Source organism: Lepidochelys olivacea (genome assembly GCF_965140295.1).
Source record: "Lepidochelys olivacea isolate rLepOli2 genome assembly, chromosome: 6".
Classification (NCBI taxonomy): Eukaryota; Metazoa; Chordata; order Testudines; family Cheloniidae; genus Lepidochelys; species Lepidochelys olivacea.
The window spans coordinates 34,786,152-34,804,853 of record NC_140416.1 but is presented as its reverse complement, the minus strand read 5'-3'; the positions used below and the strand labels follow the sequence as shown (position 1 = coordinate 34,804,853).

Genomic DNA, 18,702 nt, shown 5'->3' with positions numbered 1-18,702 from the left:
CTGAGGACTGGCTCTGGAAATCGAGGGAGAGTTGGGAAAGTTCTTGTTCTTTGTGTGTACAGTGTAAGGGACATTTTGGAATGCTTAGTTGCCTTAATCATCATTTTGTAGCAGAAATTGTTTTCAGTGTTTCTTGCAGCAGCATGAAGTTGCCACATATGCTATAGAAAATAAATGTGTATGCCTGCTGTAGCTTGTCAAGGTTACAAAATAGCACTTTCTGCATTGGATGCTTATAATCAGCTCTATAGAAGGTGGATTCTATCCTTATAGGGAAGATACTATCCTGCTTAATTTTAAACGGGTTGCTTTTTTTTTTCTTAAATCATCTGTTGGGGGGTGTAAACTGAGATCATGCCTGTTTTGTTTTGTTTTTAAGGCTCCCAAAAATGGTTGTTTCCATTCCTGTTCTGCATTGATTAAATGAGTGCAGGGGTTAGGAATAGGTGGAGTTAGCCTATTAATCTTCCTAAGATTATGAAATAGCATTTTTATTAACATAACAACTTAGTAGAAAAAGACCCAACGTAAAAATGTAGTGTTATTCCCCTTGGATGGACTGGAGAATGATTCCATTCTGTTTCTCTATCTGATGCAAAGACATCAATTTGTCCAATGCTACAAGCTGTCTGTGGTGGAGCTGGAATTTGAACACAGTTGTTCTTGACTCCACTCATGTCTCTCTCCCTCTAGACAGTACTACTGTTATAGAATGGACGGATGAGCTATGTATAAATGGACATAAGAACACAAACAATTAGTAGTGCAATGATTAAACAGGAAAGTCATTTATCATTTAACCCTAACTTCGTGAACATTTCACCAAGCCCTGTGGAACGTGCATCACAGAATTATTGATTTGTAACTGGAGTAAGTTATCTTTACTTGATAGCAAACATAGGGACCTGATAACATATTTGAAGACTAAGGGCTATTATAAAGAGGATGGTGATAAATTGTTCTCCATGTCTGCTCTCGTAGGACAAGTAGTAATCAATTTAATCTGTAGCAAGGGAGATTTAGGTTAGGTATTAGGAAAAACTGCCTCACTATGATAGTTAAGCACTGGAATAAGATTCCAAGGGAGGTTGTGGAATCCACATAATCAGGGGGGGAGGGGGGAGCGAGGAAAGATATTGAGGACAGGTTAGACAGACAACTGTGAGCGATGATCTAGGTGTACTTGGTCCTGCCTCAGCCCAAAGGGCTGGACTCAGGGCCAGCCTTAGTGAAAATGGTGCCCTGGGCGAATTTATATTTTGGTGCGCTCCCCCCCCCCCCCCCCCGCGCAATCACTCCTCCTGGCTCCTGCGGGCTCCCCGGGCTCCCCCCCCCCCCAACTCCTCTGGGCCATTACCTATACTTCCTGTGGAATGTCCACAGGAAAGTCCATTCAATGTAAATGGGCGTCTCTCATGATCCATTGTGAGTTAAGTGTCCTTTGATGAGCCACTTACTTTGACTAGTCCCTTCAAGATGCACTGGCTATCTATCTTGTGGGCATTACCCCAGGAGCAAACATTTGAAATACAAAAAAAGAAAAGGAGTGCTTGTGGCACCGTAGAGACTAACCAATTTATTTGAGCATAAGCTTTTGTGAGCTACAGCTCACTGTTACTCTGAAATTTGAAATACAGGTACAGAGCCAATACTCATAACTTCAAATACAAAAATTATGCATGCATACAAATAGCATAAACATATTCAGCAAATCATAATCTTTTCATAGACCTCTTACATGCCACATTTTGTATAAGATTTGTTGTAAATATTGTGAAGGTTCCTCCTCTGCCTCGGTGGGTCCTGCGCTTATTGGTGGATTTGCTTGCCTCAGAGATTCACGGCAGCCCTCAGTTTGGCCACTCTTGCTAGTGGCTCAAACCTGCCATTCACTCAGCTAACCTCATCACTGGCCAGCATGGGGGAAATGAAGAACAATCCCCACAGTCTCTGTGTCCCACCTAGTGGGTCGGGGACAGGGCAGATCCCTTTCCAATTTAGACCTTCCCTTCTGGTGTTTCTCACAGACCAGGTCAACTCCTCCTGTGTCCGATCAGGAGTTGAAGGGATGGGGGGAACCCAGGCCCTCCCTCTACACCGGGTTCCAGCCCAGGGCCCTGTGGATAGCAGTTGTCCACAATGTCCCGTGTATCAACTGTGTGACAGCTACAACTCCCTGGGCTACTTCCTCATTGCCTTCCTCCCAGCACCTTCTTTATCCTCATTGTAGGACCTTCCTCCTGAAGCCTGATCACGCTTGAATTCTTCACTCCTCCAGCAGCCCGCCTTCTCACTCCCTGCTCCTGGCGTGCCCCCCTACTAACTGATGGGAGGTCCTTTCTAAACCAGGTGTCCTGATTAGCCTGCCTGCCATAATTGAATCTAGAAAGTTCTTAATTGGCTCCAGGTATCTTGATTAGCTTGCCTGTCTTAATTGGTTCTGGCAGGTTCCTGATTGCTCTAGGGCAGCCCCTGCTCTGGTCACTCAGGGAACAGCTGTTCATCCAGTGGCCAATATATTTGCCTTGTACCAGACTCCTGTATCCCACTGGTTTGGTCTGTCACAATATATAACAGTGGTTGCAACAATGATCAACATGATCATGTTTTAATCAGATAACATCATGAGTAACTGCTACAACTAGCAAATTCCAAGGCCACTGTGAGCAGAAGCGCAGAAGTAAGGGTGGCATGGTATATGGTGTATCGCCACCCTTACTTCTGGGCTGCTGCAGTGGCTTGTGGTGCCTGTGCTTGGCCTGCGGCTCAAGGCAGGCTTCGTGCTGTCACAAGGGGGCTGCATCTTGCCAGAGGCCACAGCCCTCCTGCAGCCCATCGCCACTCCTGGCTCACCACGAGCATTTTGACAGGAAGTACCAAGCAGTAATAACAATAATAATAATAATAATAATAATAATACGTGTACATGTGTGTGAAATTTGATACAGTGAGCGCACTGTCATGTTAAGGTCGTCTGTCCATGTGTCCCCCCGGCTCGGCCCGGCACTCTCCCCCCCCCCCCCCCCCCGTCCGTCCGTCCGTCATGTGGAAGTTTCACTGCTCCTGGCCCCTGCCAGAGACCAAGCGGTACAGGGCCTCAGGCAGGGAGGGACTCAGCTCTGCTCCAGGCAGTGAGCCGCACTACCAGTGACCGGCCCCAGCTGTGCTGTTCTGGGCTCCTTGGTGCTGGGGCAGAGCCAGAGCCCTCAGCTGGCCGGTTGAGGAGTGAAGGAAGGAGGGGGCAGAGGGGCAGGGAGAAGCTCGCCAGACCAGCGCATGGGAGGGGCTGGAGAAGAGAGGAGTCTGGCCACAACCAGTCAGGGGAAGCCCGAGCCCCTTGTGGCACCCCCCTGGCTACTGCACCCTGGGTGTAGGCCCCATTTGCCTGGCCCTAAGGACTAAATGACCTTGAGGTCCCTTTCAGATCTACATTTATGTTCATATCTATATTTTCCACTGTAGCAGGTTTGCTACTGAGCTACGACGTTTCTTATGGTACAAAGGTTTGGAGTCTTAGCCTTAGGTACTCTTTCAGTATTGCCTGACTGTTTCCCTGGTAAACAAAAAATGGATAATTTATATTTTAATGCACAATTCTATTTTATGCCTGATTTGATTCTCATCCTAGTGTTTATCTCCAGGAAGCTTGCAATTCTGAGAATAAACGTGGGTGTTTAATTACCAGTCACGTCATTGAAAGTGGACAATGGAACGACCATTGGCTGACTACCATACAAAAATATCTTCATATATATAGCTTGTCATTGGAGATTATTTTATTTATTTATTAACTTTTAATGTATTAATTATTTATTTTTTAAAATAATAAAATTGTCTATCCAGGACTCTAGGTATGCTAATATAATTACTCCTGCAATAAATACAATTGAATTAAATCTCATCAGAATTAAAACCATGAGTTCCACAGGAGCTTAGCCAACCACCTATCCTTTCATCATATAGTAAGCATACCCTCAGCCTTCTACAGAGACTTTGTCAAACGTAGGGCTTTTGCAGCATGCCTTGGAAGTCAGCATATCTGGGCTATTTCAGATCAAGGACTAATAGCTGTCTTTATTCTTTGGAATCTAAAGGATCCTTGTTTAAGTAAAATAGAAAGATAAGAAAGGCTGGTTGTAGCATTCCCCCACCTAAAAAAGATTGTTTAATGACTGGCTATTTTAAAGCAAAGTATTGCACTGTCAAATCTGGTATTACTCATGTATTTTTCCATACTCCACCACTGTATTAATCAAGAAAAAAAATGCAGTACAGTTATACCTGAAAATTGGCCCAAGGGCAACTGCCCTACTCTCCAGCCCCTAGAACGGCGGCTGGTATTCATGCTGGTAATCATATGACATGAAAAGGAGCACCTCACATTTTCTTCTTAATCATCCCTTTTAAAGTGAATTATGGCCAGGACTTCTTTGCAGAATCACTTGCTAAAGTTTGTCACTTTAAAACAGCATAACTTAAAGTTCCTTTTAGGTGAGCACGTTTTTCCACATCTTAAAAGGAATAACTCTCCCTCTACATCCTTTTGTGAAAGAACTTGTTTAGCCACATGTTTGTTGGATTTTACAGTCAATAGAAATGTCCCAGTACAAACACATTCAACAAAGACCCTTGCATGGCTCTGAATTAGGTTAATGTTAGACTACTATTCAGAAATTTCACTTCTGAGAAGCATTGCTTGGCGTGTGAGCAATCTGGTTCATTCATTCAGAAAAAGCTAAGTTAGTGTTCTCATAGCTATTTATCATTAGTTAACCAAAATAGACTCAATTGTCTTTCTATAAATATCTTGAATACTTGGGGAGCCTGCTGGTGGAAAGTCTACTCCAGGGGTGGCCAACCTGAGCCTGAGAAGGAGCCAGAATTTATCAATGTACATGGCCAAAGAGCCACAGTAACGTCAGCAGCCCCCGCATCAGCTCCCCGCTCCCAGTGCCTCCCGCCCACTGGCAGGCTTGCTGATCAGTGCCTCCCCCTCCACCCCGCACCTCCTGATCAGCATGGGGGAGGCTCTGGGGGAAGGAGGGGGAGGAGCGAGGGCATGGCAGGCTCAGGGGAGGGGGCGGGAAGGGGTGGAGTGGGGGCATGGTCCGTGGCAGAGCCAGGGGTTGAGCCGTGAGCCCCCCCCGGCACATTGGAAAGTTGGCGCCTGTAGCTCCAGCCCCAGAGTCGGTGCCTGGACAAGGAGCCGCATATTAACGTCTGAAGAGCCGCAGGTGACTCTGGAGCCACAGGTTGGCCACCCCTGGTCTACTTGAAAGGAGGTACGGCCTCAGGTGAGAAGCCACTGAATTCAGAGCTCAAGTAAAGCCAGGAGACGACAAATGAGAAAACAGGGATGGGGGTGAGAGTCACAGGGTCAAAAGCAGAGAGCCAGAGGGGGACACATTGAACCCCAGACAGCACCCACTGCTCCTCGAAGGCATCCAGGGAGCTAGTGGACGCGACCCAGAGGAACATTGTCTGCCTTCTTATTGGGTGAATGCACCTGGGGTTCGGAAACTTTCAGGAGAATATAGTTTGTAGTCCCCAGAGCCGCCAAGGGATGAATCAAGCCCCCTATGGAAGACTAAACAGAACACACAATACTGATTAAAATTCCTTACCGAGACCTGCAGTGCTTGATTTGCATGTTATAATGATGTGAAAGGTAGGCAAGCATGTAGAAGTGAAAGGCCTATTCAGCCAGAGCTGTCGCTAGGCATAAGCAGACTAAGCGATTGCTTAGGGCCCCAAGCAGCTGGGCGGGGGGAAGAGAGGGGGATGTTGTGGCAGGGGTGGGGCACTAAAAATATTCCTGTTTTAGGGCCGACAATAGGCTAGCACCGGCACTAAATAATTCAGTGATAGCCTGGACATTGGTTCCATACCTCAGCCATAAAATGGACATATGAGAAGTTTTACTTCAAAGGTATTCTGAGCACCAATGGGGCCGGAAGGATTGCAGAAGTGGGGATGGGGGCAGCTTGGCCTGGCCATCGCTTTTTCATGACAGAGGGGCATCTGGGCCAAGGGCGGGGGCCTGCTGTTACACCACCCAGGTTGGGTCAGGGGCCAAGCGGGGAGCCTGGGACACCCCCTCATTGCACCCTGCTGAATTCTGGTTCTCAGAAGTGGCAGGCATGGCCCTGCCTTTAAAAAATTGGAAGGCAATGGCTCTTTCTCCCCCCCCCCCCCCCCCCGGTCTCCAGCATCCGCCCCAGCACAGGCTGCCAAAAGGTGATGCGTGTTCTGTTTTCTTTTGAAATGTTATCTGTTGATGACAGGAACTGTTACTTGGAAAGGAATCTGGCAGAGGAGTTACATGATCTTTGACCCTTTTGGGAATTGAGATATTTTTGGAAAATATTGCCTGGGATTTTACAGTAATATCTCTGATGTCAGGTGGGAACTGAACTTTCAACAGAAACTTAACTCCGCTTTGGAAAATGAGATGTTAGAAAATAGGAAGAGGATAATGGTGGGAGGTTAGAGACTCCCTGCAATGGAAATATTAAACTTGCGCATGCACGGGGGGAGCAAGAGCAGGACCCAAAGTTGCTGGAGCAGCCACAGCAGGACATGTGAATGGACCAGACAGCAGGACCCAAAGGGGTTGGAACAGGCCTGGGATCAGGCAGGAAACCCCTGCCCAGCCTGGAACTAGTTGTCCGCCCCACCCTTCTGCTGAGTCTCTGTACCTCCCCTCAATCTCCCTCCTGCACCTTCACCCCCCATTTGCAAGGAGCTTCTGCTCCCTCCCTCTCACCCCCACATATAACTATGTAGCTACTTCACAGAGTGAAATGATTGAGGGAGTATTTTGGCCACTTGTACAGAAAAAGAGAGCTCTATTTTCAATATGTTGTGGAAGAAGCAGCCGAAAGCTTGGACGATAGCCTGAGTGTGTAGAGACTGTAGTCAGAGAAGACACTAGATTGTGAACATTGATTCATGATGAGTTGTATCAGTGGAAGAATCACCTAGAGACAGGGATTCGAAAGGTGAGGAAGTGCAAGATGCTTACCAGGGAGATTTGGTGTCTGGGATCTATATTCCATTCTTTACTCCCCAGGCAGCCTCTGTCAGTCAGAGTCCTCAGGAGCCACGCGAGTGGAATAAAAATGTCATATCCCAGTGGAAATCCCAGGAATGATGGTAACCCACAATTGTCTGACCCCTAGTAGGAGCGTGAATCCTCCTTTCCCCTCAACTGGGAAGAGAGAAGCAAGCCTAGTATCCGGAAGAAGCCTTTGCCTCTGTTTAAGAAAGAGCTCATTTCTGAATCTCGGGCCTTCCATTCACATTTTAAGATCTGATATTGCTGATTTTGATGAAATTACATAGAAGAAAAAACTAAGGTAAACGTAAATGAACAGCTGGAAATGCTGGGCTAAAATCACTGCTAGAAGCAGAATTGACTCCATTGGTTTTTATGGCATTGTGCCTTATTTTGCCTGTGGGTGAATTTAGTTCACATGGTTCAGTTTATAGCAGAGCCATGTTGAAATACGTTCTCTAAAATGTCTGTGTTTTAGCATAATATGCATGGCTTCATCTCCCTTTTTATTATTTTTTTATTTTTTATTTTTTTCCAGTAGGAGGAAGAAAGGTTTGGGCAAGTCAGAAATCATGGCTTCTGATGCTAGTCATATGCTTGAAGCAGCCCTAGAGCAGATGGATGACATCATTGCAGGTATGGTACTGCTTTATTTGAGATCAAACTGATTTCATTGGAACCTGAGCCTGAAAAATGCTGAGTAGCTGCAACTCCCTTTGACAACCAGTGAGAGTTGGGGCTACTCAGGCCCTTTGTTTTTGATACCAAACTTTGTCTTTGAGTCTGACTGTCTGTCTGTCTCTCTCTCTCCAAGCACCTCCCGCAAAACACATTTCAAAGACAAACAATAACAGTTTGGGCATTGGAAAACTTCACATCTACAAGATTATTTTAGATAAATCAGCTAAAAAACCCACCTCCTAGTATTGCCATAAGACAGATTTACCTCTCCATAAAGTTATAGGAGGAATTAAACACGCACTAGCGTGTGTGGTAGAGTGCCTGCTAGCTGGAGCTTGTTCTGTTGAAATCTCATGAACATTATAATAAGCACTAATTCCCAAATTTGCCTTACAGCATGGGCCTGGTCACTGAGTTACTGGGAAACAGCTCACACTTTGGGTGTTAAATGTTGAATTTCAAAAATTATATTTGTGTTTGCAAAACTACTTCAGAGATCTTGCCAAGGCTGAACCATCCAGTGTTTGGGTGTTTTTTTTTTTTTTAAGTGATATGCTGTTAGTTTTGTTTCAGTGTTCTAGGGAGTGAGATTATATAATTTATTTGCTCTATGCCAGCACTCCAACTCCCAGTGCTAAATTATGCATTTGCCTGCACAGCGATGGAGATGGTGCAAAGAGCAATTTGCAGTCCTCTGATATACCCACACAGAAGCAAGCATATCTGTCTCTCAGCATTCCAGTAGACAAGAAGGGGGGAAGACCTCTGTGGTTCGGACTCCATTGGCTTTTGGATTTCCATAGGCAACCTCATAAACTGAGCACACTCCCAGCGTAGATGTCTGGGCAGAGCTATGACCTTGTCCTCTGCACAATGGGAGAGCATTTGTCACAGCTTTTTAAGTGTGTAGTAATGTCCTGAACCTCATTCTCTCCTACTACCCAGGGAGATGAATCCAGCCTTTGACACTTCAGTTGTGCATTTCTTTATGACGTCCCAGTAAAGCTCAGCCTCAGGAAGCTCATAATGCAGCCTCAAAATATTGGTGCAAAAGTACCCCAGAACTCCAAGTTATAGGACCTGTCCAGGATTTTTATTTTAAAGGATCTGATCCAACCACAAATGTCCTCCTTGTTCTGGGCACACAAGCTGTAGCAGGTCATAGATAACTTTAGCAAGTAGGCAACCTAATCTATAAAGGTACAGAACATATAGAAAATACTTCCATAGTTTCCAAGTCCAGAAGGTACCAGTGTGATTTCTAGTCTGACTTGAAACATATATGCTGTGTAGGGCTCAACATACCCCCCCCCCCAAACAACTCTTCACACCAATCAGGACACGGTCCAGGCAACTTTGACTGTTTAGAAGTATGTATTATTTTTCTTTTTTCAGTTTTTCACCAAACACAAAATCACTTAAAAATGTTTTTGAGCAGTAGGAGATTACTAGAATAATATTTATTGTTTTCCACCTTTTACCAACTTATAAAACATGCAAACAGAATGTTACAATTTGCCACCCCAAAATGGTATTTGTTCCAGACCAAAAGGTTTTTGGAAACCAGGTGATTTAGAATAGATGTGTTTTCTCAGCTGTAGCAAACATAGGGTGATGTAATTATCGTGGGTATCATATTCAAAAGTGCTGATGTGCCATTGACTTTCAGTGAGACCTGGGCTCTTGAGTTGCTTTTGAAAATGGTCATAGGCTCACAAATCACTTAGGCACTTAAATTTTTTTTACCTTATGTCTTATTTCCAAGGGAACGCTTTTAGAGCTCAGCACAGGTTGATGATAACATAATATTACATCTTGAGTTGTTTTAAAAATTCAATCAGAAACATACATTTGTTCCATTTAAATAAATATATTTCAGATTTGGAATGGGTTTTCTGTTACAGGTTTTTGTGCTGGTTTTTGAGGTTTTTGTAGGGGATGGGAGAGAAGTTGTACATGATTCTAACATGGGTTTTTAAACTTAGTCATTCCTTAGAGTCCGGTCACCTGCAGCATTCCATATTCTAGAATTAGTTGTAGATGCGTCCTAATATGTCTCTGAAGTCTCCCTGCTGTGAGGTATAGGCCATGTGAGCTATAGGCAAACATATATCACTCAGATGACCTACAAGAAGTGCTGTTTTGTCATGTGAAGATTCCAGTGGTATACAGAGAGAATATCCAATTTAAGTACTATAATCCTATAATTTTCTTCCTGAAAAAAGTCAGTCAAGCTACAGGCCATATCAGCATTTCCATGGAGGAAATGAAGATCCTGTGAATCTGGACAAGGAACATTCAGATGCAGAGTATGCCACTTTTGCTTTATTGCACTGATATTCTAGGAGCTTTTGTAGATGGGAGTTGTACCCTTATTCATTAGATGACCATATGTATTGTGACAAAGTTCCTGCTCTACCTTGGTGGGTCTTGCGCTTATTGGCAGATTTGCTCGCCTTGGAGGTTCACGGCAGCCCTCAGCTTGGCCGTTTTTCTGAATTCACAGTCCAGGTCGGCTCCTCCTCTGTCTGACCAGGAGTTGGGAGGATTTGGGGGGAACCCGGGCCCGCCCTCTACTCCGGGTTCCAGCCCAGGGCCCTGTGGAATGCAGCTGTCTAGAGTGCCTCCTGGAACAGCTGTGCGACAGCTACAACTCCGTGGGCTACTTCCCCATGGCCTCCTCCCAACGCCTTCTTTATCCTCACCATAGGACCTTCCTTCTGGTGTCTGATAATACTTGTACACCTCAGTCCTCCAACAGTCTGCGTTCTCACTCTCAGCTCCTAGTGCTTTGTGCTCCCAGCTCCTCACACATGCACCACAAACTGAAGTGAGCTCCTTTTTAAAACCCAGGTGCTCTGATTAGTCTTCCTTAATTGATTCTAGCAGCTTCTAGATTGGCTGCAGGTGTTCTAATCAGCCTGTCGTAATTGTCTCCAGAAGGTTCCTGATTGGTCTGGAACCTTCCCTGTTGGGAAACGGAACGTCCTTTGCTTGCTCCTCAGCTATCTGCTTTCTATTCTTTCCTAAAGCCCCCTGCCCTGGATTTTTCTTACTTTTTGAACCTGCCTTAGTTCCGCCCTCCGACCGGGCCAGACACTTTTTTGTTTCATTTAGTCTTTCTGCCATTTCTCTGCTGTTGTTGAGTGCTGGTCAGCTGCCAATTTACCGCCAGCACCCCCTCCCCCCACGCCTGTTCCCGGGCGCAGCTATTTGCCTTAGCTGAAACCCCCAGAGGAGGGGGGCAAGATTGCCAACCTGCTATCCGGAGGGGGGAGTGGAAGCCCCCAGACCCAGCCGTTTTGCTGTCAGCTTATTTCTGTAATTTTCTCAGCCTGCCGGAAGCCTTGGAACACAGCCAACACAGCTGGAGAAGATGATTTCAGAAGACAGGAGAAATAACCCAGGGAAGCTACAAATCATCGTGAAGGGGGCCGTAAGACTGAGTAATTTTCTGAATTATACTCTCGTGGGGGGGAGTTTGACTGTGGTTTAATTGCATTTGTGGTGACACAGGGGATGTGGCACGGAGCCCCCCCCCGATCCATCAGTGCCCCCCCCCAATACTACTACAACTATCACGGCCCCCCTGCCGTCCGTCCCTGCTGGCAACTTGCCATCTGCCTTCGGATCCAGCTGTTTGCTTTGAACTTTGCCTTTCGGACCGGACATAACAGCCGACGAAATGAGACTCTTTGGACAAACGTGCGTGGGTCCACACCCCCTCCCCCCCGGACTGTTTATTTCACAGCTTGCCCCCATTACCGGACCCCGGTTTTTGTTTTTCCCCCCTTCCAGTCCAACCCATTTGGCACCCCCGCTCCCCCCGCCTGCAGCCCAGCAGGGAGGAGCGGTTAATCTGCTTCCCCCTCCCCCCTCCTCCTTCTGGTGTCTCCCCATCTCTCCCTGCTCACAATGGCGGGGAATGAGAGGGGCGAGGCCCCTCTAACAAAATCAGCTGTCCCTCCCTCGCTGCCTGACCCCCAAAGTCCCCCCCACCACTATTGTCAAAATACTTGCCACCCCCCCCGCCCCGCTGGGGCACCGGCAGCAGGAGGCACCGGGGTGATTACTGCCGCTGCTGCCCCCACCGCCCCCCCAGATTCTAGGAACCCCCCCCCAGCTGGCCAGAAAGGCCAGGGCGGGAAGAAAGGAAAGGGCCCCGCTAAAACCACTAGGCCCTCCATGGCAGGGCTGCCCCCACAGCTGTGGCCTCGTCATCGACTGTGGCGCCCCTCCCTGCATTTCCCTCCACCAGCTCTGCGAATGTTCCTCCCCCGGCCCCCAGGACGTATGCCAGGGTGGTGACGGGCTCCCCCCTGCCTGCCACCTCGTCATCTCGCCCACCCCCTGCCTCCGCTACCCTCACCAGCAGCCGGGGCCCTTTCCCCACCTTGACCAGGAGGCACGGTGTCCGTTGCCTCCTGGTGCCCGCCTCACCCCACGTGGAGACATACGTGCAGGCGTTGGCGAAGGTGGTAGGACCCACGGCTATTGTGGCGGCCTCCAGGATGTATGGGAAGGTCGTTTTTTTTCTTAGCTTCGGAGGCTGCCGCCCAGGAGGCGGTGGAGAGGGGCCTGGCGGTGGGGGGTTGTTTGTCCCCCTGGAGCCGCTAGAAGACCTCGGCGTTCGCCTCGTCCTCACCTCTGTTCCTCTCTTTTTACCCAATGTTGCCCTGTTACCCGCTCTCTCCACCCTGGGGAAACTTGTCTCTGTCATCAGCCCTCTCCCGTTGGGCTGCAAGGACCCCACCCTCCGTCACTTCCTTTCGTTCCGCCGGCAAGTGCAGCCTCTACCGCCGGCGGCGGCGGCGGCGCGTGATGGAGAGGCACTCGAGGGGTCCTTCCTAGTCCCCTACCAGGGAGCTGCTATCAGGTCTTTTACTCCACCGGAGAGGCCCGGTGCTACCTCTGCCGTTCAGCGGGGCATGTCCGCAGAGACTGCCCTTTGGCCCGGGGGGGAGGGGCACCCGAGACCCCCGAGACCTGGCAGGACATCGGCCCCGTCGTTGCCCCGTCGTCGCTCCCGTCCGGGCCCAAGAGATACCTTCCCTACAACACCCGGGCGAGCAACAGAGTCCCACCCTTGCTATTAGCAATCCGGCAGAGCCTATGGAGGAGGGTGTGGCAAGGATATTACCGGGTATAGGAGAGGGCCCGCCCCAAGGAGAACCCCCCGCCCCTCATGCTGCCTCACCGCTACCCCCCTGAACCATCGCCTCCACCCCCCGACACGACCCCTGTTAACCAACCCCCAGACGACGCTATGGAGGGCTGAACCCTAGTCCAGGGGAAGCGAGGCAAGCGGAAGGCTCGAGCTCTGCTGCATCCATCTGACGCAGAAGCCCCCCGGAAGACCAGGAAAGGAGGCACTGATATTGAGCTTCCCGCTACGGCCACGAGTGAGATCCATCTGCTGGTGTCAGGAGGGGAAGACAGACTGGCACTGGAGGGCAGAATCCCCCCACCACGGGAGACCCTCCCCTCCGAGACTCCTGAGGACGCCCCTTCTGCCCAGATACCACCCGAACCCCCCGCGAACCCTGAGGCGTCCGTTGAGGCGGGCCCTAGAGGAGAGGCCCCCGGGGTAGCAGGAGCTGGCCTCTCCTCCGTGTATGCGGAGATTGAGGCCCTAGATTTGACCCCAGTCACCCAGGGAGAGGATGATCTACTGCCGGCTGGCCTCGAGCTGGGCAACCTTACCCCAGCCCCCCTTTCCCCATGCTCCCTCCCCCTAATTGCCTTCCCGGGTGAGCACCCTGCAGAAGGTGGTCCACCACCTGATGCCATGGCCACCAAGACCACCACGGAGCCAGCGCCTAGCATTACTGGGAGCCCCCTCCCTTACCCCTTAACCCTTGACTCTGCTCAGGAGGCACTTTCCTTTAGCTGCTTGCCTCCTGAACCCCAGAGCCTTACCCCTGCCCCTGCCCCTGCCCCCACCCCTGTCCCTGCCCAATTCCCCTCCTCCTGCAATGATAATGCCGCCCCTGGGGTTATTTCCTTCCCGCCTTTTGCAGATTCCCCCCAGGGAGCAGTCTTTGCACTTTCTAGTCGCGACCTATTAGGAGTTGCAATTTTTTCCCTGCCATCCCCCTCCACCCCAAGGTGTGAAATGGATTTAATAACCCCAGCCTGTCAGACGCCCCGTCGGTGGTCCGCACCCTGTCTACCTGCCTTAGCGGACCACGAGGCTGCATTAAGAGCCCCACCAGGGCATACCCTGGAAATTGTAACCCCACCCCCCCATGAGCTGCGGCATGCACTACGGAAGTTCCTAGAACACACCCGTGGCACCCGCAATAGGGTACAGCTAGCTCTTCAACTATGGGGGGACTTTGACCAAATCCTCCAGGCCACAAGGGCCCTTATACAGGAGGGCAGGGGGCAAGGAAAGCGCGGTGCTGCGGCCTACGAGCTGGCCCGCGGCTTCTGAAATGATCTACTCATCCATGGGATGGGTCACGGGTTGCTGCGCAACCCACCGGGGGCCACGAACACCACCACCACCAAGAAACCCCCACTCCCCCAGCCCTCCGCATGACACCTCTTATTATTGCAACCCTGAATACCAGGGGCTGTAGGATGGCTCTCCGCAGGTTCCAGGTGCTCTCTTACCTTCGGGAAGGGGGGTACTCTGTAGTTTTCCTGCAGGAGACCCATACGGACCCGACCGCCGAGGACAGGTGGCGGCTGGAGTGGGGGGACGGGGTATACTTTAGCCACTTCACGACTTGGCAAGCTGGAGTGGCGACCCTGTTCTCCCCCAACCTACGGCCCGAGGTGCTAGGGGTCACTGAGGCCGTGCTGGGCCACCTGCTGCACCTTCAGGTCCGTATGGAGGGGCTCGTGGTCAATCTTGTTAACATCTATGCCCCGCAAACGAGCTCAAAGCGGCCACAATTCTATCAGCGGGTGTCTGACTTTCTCAGCACCCTAGATTCGCACAAGTGCCTGGTCCTGGGAGGGGACTTTAACACCACCCTCGAGGAACGGGACCACTCAGGGGCTGAGCCGAGCCCGGCCACCGCGAATATTCTCCAAGGAATAGTTGAACATCACTCCCTAGTGGACGTCTGGCGTGACCATCACCCAGATGACACTTCCACTTTCACTTTTGTCTGGGTGGAGGCCCATCGGTCACACCACTCTCGGTTGGACCGTATTTATTTATCCTGTTTCCATCTTTCACAGGCCCACTCCTCCGCCATTCGGCCGGCCCCATTCTCCGACCATCATTTAGTCACCATAACGGTGTCCCTCCGTGCAGAGAGACCGGGGCCGGCCTATTGGCACTTTAACAACAGCCTGTTGGAGGACGAGAGCTTCGTGACGTCCTTCCGGGAGTTTTGGCTGGCCTGGCGAGAGCAGTGGCATGCCTTTCCCTCAGTGCGGCGATGGTGGGATCTCGGGAAGGTGCACGCCAAGCTCTTCTGCCGTGACTACACTCGGGGGCACCAGCCGACAGAGAAATGCGGCGATAGAGCAGTTGGAACGGGAGGTCTTAAAGATGGAGAGGCACCTGGCCGCCGATCCCGAGGACCCGTCCCTCTGCGGAGCGTGCCGGGAGAAGCAGGAGGAGCTCTGGGCCCTTGAGGACCACCGGGCCTGAGGTGCCTTCGTTCGGTCCCGCATCCGCCTCCTTCGGGAGATGGACCGCGGCTCCCGCTTCTTCTATGCCCTGGAGAAAACGAGGGGGGCCAAGAAACACGTCACCTGCCTTCTTGCGGAAGACGGCACCCCCCTCACAGATCCGGAGGAGATGTGTGGGAGGGCCCGTGACTTCTACACAAGCCTTTTCTCCCCGGATCCGACCGATCCTGGCGCTTGCAGGGTGCTCTGAGAGGAACTCCCCACGGTCAGCGTGGGTGACTGAGACCGACTAGAGCTGCCTCTCACCCTGGCCGAGTTCTCGGAAGCCCTCCATCACATGCCCACCAATAAATCTCCGGGCATGGACGGGCTGACCGTGGAGTTTTACCGCGTGTTCTGGGACATCCTCGGCCCAGACCTAGTCACTGTCTGGGCTGAGTCCTTGCAGAGCGGGGTCCTCCCTCTGTCATGCAGGCGAACGGTGCTCGCCTTGCTGCCGAAGAAGGGGGACCTCTGTGATTTACGAAACTGGCGTCCCGTCTCACTCCTTAGCACTGATTACAAAATCGTAGCGAAAGCAATCTCGCTGCGGCTAGGGTCCGTGATGGCGGACGTGATCCACCCAGACCAGACCTATACTGTCCTGGGTCGCAGCATTTTTGACAACCTATTTCTAGTCCGAGACCTTTTGGAACTCGGGCGGAGAGATGGCCTGTCGTTCGCCCTCCTGTCTCTTGATCAGGAGAAGGCGTTCGATAGAGTAGACCATGGGTACCTCCTGAGCACTCTGCAGGCGTTTGGATTCGGACCTCAGTTTGTGAGTTTTCTCCGGGTGCTGTATGCCTCCGCGGAGTGTTTGGTTAGGCTCAACTGGACCCTGACTGAACCGGTCAGCTTCGGACGAGGAGTACGGCAGGGGTGCCCCCTCTCGGGCCAGTTGTACGCTCTGGCGATCGAGCCTTTCCTCTGTCTCCTCCGCAGAAGGATGACAGGGTTGGTGCTGCGGGAGCCAGAGCTGCGGCTGGTCCTGTCGGCGTACGCCGATGACGTACTTCTCGTGGTCCAGGACCCGGGCGACTTGGCGCGAGTGGAGGCATGCCAGGCCATCTACTCGGCAGCCTCCTCCGCCCAAGTCAACTGGGTCAAGAGCTCTGGCTTGGCGGTGGGGGACTGGCGGCAGGTAAGCTCCCTCCCACCCGCGCTTCAGACCATCCAGTGGAGTGCGGGTCCACTGCTCTATCTCGGCATTTACCTTTCCGCCACGCACCCTTCCCTGCCGGAGAACTGGCAAAATTTAGAGGGCGGGGTGATAGAGCGGATCCGGAAATGGATGAGGCTACTCCGATGTCTCTCCCTCCGAGGGAGAGCACTGGTGCTTAACCAACTAGTCCTGTCCACGCTCTGGTACCGGCTCAACACCCTGGCCCCGGCCCCGGGTTTCCTGACCCACCTCCGGAGATTGATTCTAGAGTTCTTCTGGTCAGGAATGCACTGGGCCCCTGTTGGAGTTCTTCATTTACCCCTGAAGGAAGGAGGGCAGGGCCTGAAGTGTCTGTACACTCAGGTCCGCGTTTTCCGCCTCCAGGCCCTGCAGAGGCTCTTTTATAGTGCAAGTAGTTCGGCGTGGAGCATACTGGCGCACGCCTTCCTGCGCCGCTTCCAAGGGCTCCGATACGACCGGCAGCTCTTTTATCTTTGTCCGAGAGGTTTTCCGCAAGACCTCTCCGGGCTGCCAGTCTTCTACCAGGACCTCCTCCAGACCTGGAAACTGTTTCTAACGACCAGGTCCGTGGCGGCCACCGTGGGAGCAGATCTCCTCACGGAGCCCCTGCTACACAATCCCCAACTCCGTGTGCAGGTGGCGGAGTCCCGTTCGGTGCGCCAGAGGTTGGTCCTGGCGGAAGTCACGAGGGTCGGAGACCTCCTGGACTACGACCGGAGAGACTGGCTGGATCCCCTGACGCTCGCTCGGCGCATGGGGCTCTCCAGCCCTCGTACCCCCCGGCGTGTACTTCAGGAGGTGAAGGCCGCCTTGACCCCCGCTGCTTGGGCTTATGTCAACTGAGCCTTGCGCGAGGGCGCACCCCATCCATCCTCTATCTCAGGCCCGCCGGACCTTTCCATTGGGCCCCTACCATGCCGATCCCAACAAACCCCTCACCCTTTCACTGCAAGCCGGCTGCATGAACTGCAGCCGGTTAGTTTTCAAATCGCACCACGGAATTATTTATACACACTCACGCTTCACACCCTTCATGCCCACACCCTGGTGTCCCGCCCCGATACAAAGTGGCGGGACCTCCTGCCACTCTTGGAGGGTGAGCAACCTCGGTGGACCAGCCTGTATTCCACCTTGGTCCCGAGGCCCATCGGGGACATCAGTTGGCGGCTCCTTCACGGAGCTGTGAGCACGGGCGTGTTTCTGACACGGTTTACCCCCATCCCGGATACTTGCCCTTTTTGTAATGTGAGGGAAACCCTGGCGCACGTATATTTAGAGCGTGCTAGATTGCAGCCCCTTTTCCGGCTCCTCACAAATATTCTGTTGCGCTTTTGGCTTCATTTCTCCCCTCACCTTTTTATCTATACACTCCCCATCCGTGGCCCCACAAAATCGCGAGACCTCCTGGTTAACCTCCTCCTAGCCTTGGCTAAAACAGCCATTTATAAAACCAGAGAGGGGAGGTTGGCCCATGAAGCGTCCTGCGATTGTAGGGCCTTTTTCCGATCCTCAGTACATTCACGTATCCTTGCAGAGTTCCTCTGGGCAGTGTCCACTGACTCCCTTGACGCCTTCGAGGAGCGGTGGGCGCTGTCCGGGGTTCTCTGCTCGGTGACCCCGTCCGGTTCCCTCCGTCTGACCCTTTGATTGAGGGGAAGAGCAAGAGACGCCAGCCCCAGCCGTTGCCGCTGTGGATACCATCATTACTGTCATCTAGGAGGGGTCCTATAATACATGGTTGTCAACCCCCCCCCATCGCTAAACCGCCCACCCCGCAGCCATGCCCATCTTGCCGGGCACTCTCAGGAGAGGGATAATCTGTGACACTGGGCGCAGCACTAGGTAACTCGAGGGGGTGGAAGACCACGAGTGTTGAGGAAGCCCCCACGCTCTGGGCCCAGGCTAGCCTGAACGCTTCTCCCTCCTGAAAGCTGCTGTGTTATACCTTCTGTTTGCATTGTTTTGTTGCATAGTTTGTTTTGTTTCTTTTGGTAATTCTTGTAAGTGTTCCAAATAAATTTCTTTTCTGTTTCCAAAAAAAAAAACCAAAAACCTTCCCTGTTACCTTACCCAGAGAAAAGGGACCTACTTAGCCTGGGGCTAATATATCTGCCTTCTGTTACTCTCCTATAGCCATCTGGCCCGACCC

General features: G+C 51.4%; 1 protein-coding gene and 1 long non-coding RNA gene across 8 annotated transcripts in view; one reads left to right on the top strand and one right to left on the bottom strand.

Moving 5' to 3' along the window:
- Positions 1-18,702, top strand: part of PPFIBP2 (PPFIA binding protein 2) — a 206,630-nt gene that overhangs the window by 43,229 nt on the left and 144,699 nt on the right. For 3 of the 7 annotated variants that reach the window (XM_084631942.1, XM_084631944.1, XM_084631945.1), the window contains exons 1-2: positions 7,599-7,693; positions 11,073-11,184. In XM_084631942.1, coding sequence (XP_084488068.1) covers positions 7,679-7,693; positions 11,073-11,184 — 127 coding nt within the window. In that variant the 5' untranslated portion in view covers positions 7,599-7,678. Of the gene's footprint in view, positions 1-7,595; positions 7,694-11,072; positions 11,185-18,702 lie in introns of those variants that run through there. The other 4 variants (XM_084631946.1, XM_084631943.1, XM_084631947.1 and 1 more) reach the window with 2 other exon arrangements.
- Positions 1-18,702, bottom strand: part of LOC311522525 — a 53,214-nt gene that overhangs the window by 19,475 nt on the left and 15,037 nt on the right. The window lies entirely within an intron of this gene.